Source organism: Tarenaya hassleriana, unplaced genomic scaffold (assembly GCF_000463585.1).
Source record: "Tarenaya hassleriana unplaced genomic scaffold, ASM46358v1 Cleome9, whole genome shotgun sequence".
Classification (NCBI taxonomy): Eukaryota; Viridiplantae; Streptophyta; class Magnoliopsida; order Brassicales; family Cleomaceae; genus Tarenaya; species Tarenaya hassleriana.
In genome coordinates this window covers 727,709-731,575 of record NW_010971389.1, presented here as the reverse complement: position 1 = coordinate 731,575, position 3,867 = coordinate 727,709, and the positions used below count along the sequence as shown (strand labels likewise).

Sequence of the window (3,867 nt, the reverse complement as noted above, 5' to 3'; positions counted from 1 at the left end):
AACCCGCCGCTCCTCTCGAAGCGGCCGAAATAAACCATTTATTTGTCATACCTTCCTAGTTTGAATAATGAGGTCACTGGCTATATTTATTTAGCAGAGACCATTGACGAGATTTCGGACAACTTTGTGTCGTGTTTTTTGGCTTATACTTCGTGCCAGAGTCTCTCATACTTTGTCACGTTTTGTAATTCTCTGTAACGTACGATACGATCAGCAAGAGCTGGGCATTTCAATAATCGATGCAGGTTCAGATTGAGAAGTATTCGATTCAGTTCTTTCGATTTTATAAAAATAGTTATCGATCGATTATTATATCACGTTTGATTCAGTTTTAATACCGGTTCGTTTTGGTTTATATTAAAAAAATAATAAAATTTTCTATATAATTTTTCATTTTTTTTCGGTTTCAAAAACTTCAGTTTTTTTTTAGTTATTACTGGGATCGAAAAAAAAATCACATTTTTCAGTTCGATATGGTTGAACTAAATCGAAATGTCCACTTGTCATGAGTCAAAGAACCATAGCTGAACGCTGACAAAACTACACCCTTAGGGCCTGTCTGTAACTTTAGTCATTGCCATTTTTAGCTAGGATAAGAAAAATCAAAATTTTAAAAATATATGTACACAATCATATCAGAAAACCTAAAGAGTATAATTTACACGATACTACATCTATTTTCAAAAATCGGAAAAAAAAATGAATCGATATAAAAAAACACGAACCAAATATAAAATAATAAAAACATGATATTTTATAAAGTAAACCTTTTTATGAACATAAAACGCATCTGAATTCGGAAAAAAAAAATCAAATATGAGAATAACTAAATCAATGTGAAAAACCAAACCTGAAAATCACAAACCCTTTCACATATATTTGATGTATGTATCAAAATTTTTCTCTTGCTACATTATAATTGCACTGGATACCTTTTCGATAGAAACTTGTAAACAAAAATGCGAGTGAAAAAGGTTATACAGAACCGAGATCCAAACTTTTTTAACATGTTACATGCATGATATCTTTTTAATCAAGATTGCTAGTTAACCAAACCAAATTAAGGTTAAACATTTTCAAAAATCAAATGGAGCAAAACCCAACCAAACTCAAAACCAACAATTCGTAAGAGAGCCGAACCAACTCATTTTACACCATATTTCTCTCCCAATAACGCAACAAAGACAACGATTTTCCATATCCATTTTCATGTTTCATATCGATTTTCCCAGTCAGCAGCCAGCCAAAGCACAAGTATGGGAAAGAAAAACAAGAATGCTTCAAAAATCGATTCAAGATCTTTGAAAAAGATAACAAAAGCGTTCTTTAATCACTTCATCGAAAGATTGTCTAACGAGAATTCTGGAAATGGGTCACAAACTAAACTCAGAGAAACAGATAAAACCATCAGACAAAAAAGCAAAGCTCACTCTCAGAGTAAATTTCTTAGAATCCGAGCTTGGTTCTGCGCCAGTGCCTGCGCTTCGCGTTGTACCTGGAACACACACACAGAGAAACAACAAACGATCATAAAACCCTAATATTGCAACATTAACCCGCTTTCAAGCACGAATTTTGCCCGAACACGAGCACGAGAGCAACTGCCCATCGACGTATGCGTACGAACCTGATGGTGTTGTCGGTACGGAGGCGGATCCAGTGAGGAATCGGCCTATTCTGCCGCATCTTCTTCGCCAGCTTCTTCTTTATCCTGAACGTCTTGTGCGACGGCTGTTCAGTTTGGTACCAACCAACACAAATGATCAAAAACCAACAATTTCGCTCGATTTTTCATAAGATTCATCACAACACAGCGATCTAGAAAAGAGAGAGGAGGGTTTTACCATCTTGTGGTCGTTCGAATGGCGCCGGGACTGCGGTGAAACCAAGTAGAGGCTCGAGCAGGAACCCTGAAATACAGAGGAAACCCTAGGCCAGTCATGATTGGGCCATTTATATGACGAGACAAGTTTAGGGTTAGAGAGTATTCGATTGGGCCAAGGCCCATATAATAACCACTTATAGCCCAGCCCAATACAGTGATGCTCTTTTTAGCGTATTCTATTATATATATGTTTTTTCTTATTTTTTTAATACAAAAACAATGATATATATTTCATTTGGGGTTTAAAATCAAAATGATATCTATGCAGATTCAGCCTTCAGGACCATCGGATTTGGTCTGTGTTTTTTCGTTGATATATGATTATATATATATATATAATCGGATACCAGTTCAATTCATAGCCTAGTCGTTTTATTAAATTTAAAGAAATTTGTTTCATTTAATTTTTATTATTATTTATATTCATTCCAAAAACATATTAATTTCATTCAAATATAACCATTCTATTTATTTTATTTTATACGTGGACCGAAATAATCATCCTGATTTTTACCTAAACAAAGATCATAGTGCCTTTTTTACTATCTCCACATAAAAAAAGTATTAGAGTATGAATGTATTAAAATAATTCTTATTATAACAAACGCACATCAAAATTTTAAAAATCGCCTCAAACGGGCATAACTTTTACTGTGCTAAGTATACTTCAGGTTTCAAAACATATCTTTTTTAACCTTTTTTTTTTTTGTAACCAATATGACTAGTAAATATAATCACACTGTTTTTTACGGTGTGACGGGTGTAAATACCGTGATCATAATATAATTGTGATCCACATAAAAAAAATGATATAAAAGGATATGATCTGAAATCTATATATATATAAAAATAAGGGTATTTTTTGATAATCTCCTTCTCAAATGAAATACCATACAAAACCCGTAAATCTATAAGGATTCAAGAATGGAAAAATATAAGATTTTTTAGGATATAATCCGATGATATTTGCCTTTGGCCTTTTTACTCTCCATGAAAACAAATATATAATCGAATGTTCATATAATAATCACAAAGAATCATTTCTTGATGCTTGCTTTTGAAGCCTTTTGATCATTCACCACTGACCCATCAGCAGCAGCAGCAGAAGAAGAAGGATGAGGAGGAGGAGTTCCGTGTCTTTGATTTTTCGCAGAAGACGGAGAAGGAGTAGAAGAAGAAGAAGAAGATGTTGATGATGATGAAGTGATAGAATTAGGGTTAGGGGTTGTATTATGGTTACCGATCGATCTTGATCGATTATGCAAACGGCGATTATCAGAAGAAGATGAATAGGAAGAAGCAGTTCGGGCTGATCGGCTTCTCAGTTTCTTCTTCTCTGCTTCTGGAAGCTCTCCGCCTCTTCCGACCCGTCGAACTTTCGTCTCGTTCATGCTGGACGGCAACACGCAGTTGCAGAGAAACCCTAGATTTCAGGAGAGAAAAAAAGGCGACGCAGATTACTTAATGCTCAAGCAAACTCTGTTCATGGCAACACCTTCCACGAAAACAAATATATCATCGAACGTTCATATAATAATCACAAAGAATCTACACTTGTATCAGCTCAGCTTCTCAGCAGTATTCTCTCAAGATGCATCGAATGTCAGATACTTATTTCAAGATGAAATTTTGCGAAAACGTGAGCATATATATACATATATATACACACATTTGCCATATGCTATGTTCATTATGCACAGTTGGGATTGGAGAAAACATCGAATAACTCCTGTTTCCTATGATTCTTTTGTGGTTAACCCTTTCGGTTTAGGACACTGACAGACAATTCATTTCAATCAATTCTAAGCTAGGGAGATTGTGTACCTAAGCGAGCAAGACGGTTGACCCATCTAGGGATCGGTTTCTGAGTCAGTTTAAGGCAGACATCGTTGCAGAAATGATTGCAGTTCCTCCGGATCAGATGGTACTTGTTTCCTCGATACTCTTCAGCTAGTTTCTCCATAAACCCGCTAACTTCTTCC

At 35.3% G+C, this 3,867-nt stretch overlaps 1 protein-coding gene and 1 pseudogene across 1 annotated transcript; both read right to left on the bottom strand.

Moving 5' to 3' along the window:
• Positions 1-1,264: 1,264 nt before the first annotated feature.
• On the bottom strand, positions 1,265-1,952 carry LOC104803639 (60S ribosomal protein L39). The gene is made up of 3 exons (XM_010527633.2): positions 1,845-1,952; positions 1,628-1,731; positions 1,265-1,495 (listed from the first exon to the last, which is right to left on the bottom strand). Exons 1-3 carry the CDS (start codon positions 1,845-1,847, stop codon positions 1,447-1,449), a joined length of 156 nt encoding a protein of 51 aa, XP_010525935.1. The 5' UTR covers positions 1,848-1,952; the 3' UTR covers positions 1,265-1,446.
• Positions 1,953-2,727: 775 nt separating this feature from the next.
• Positions 2,728-3,867, bottom strand: part of LOC104803638 — a 2,287-nt pseudogene continuing 1,147 nt past the window's right edge.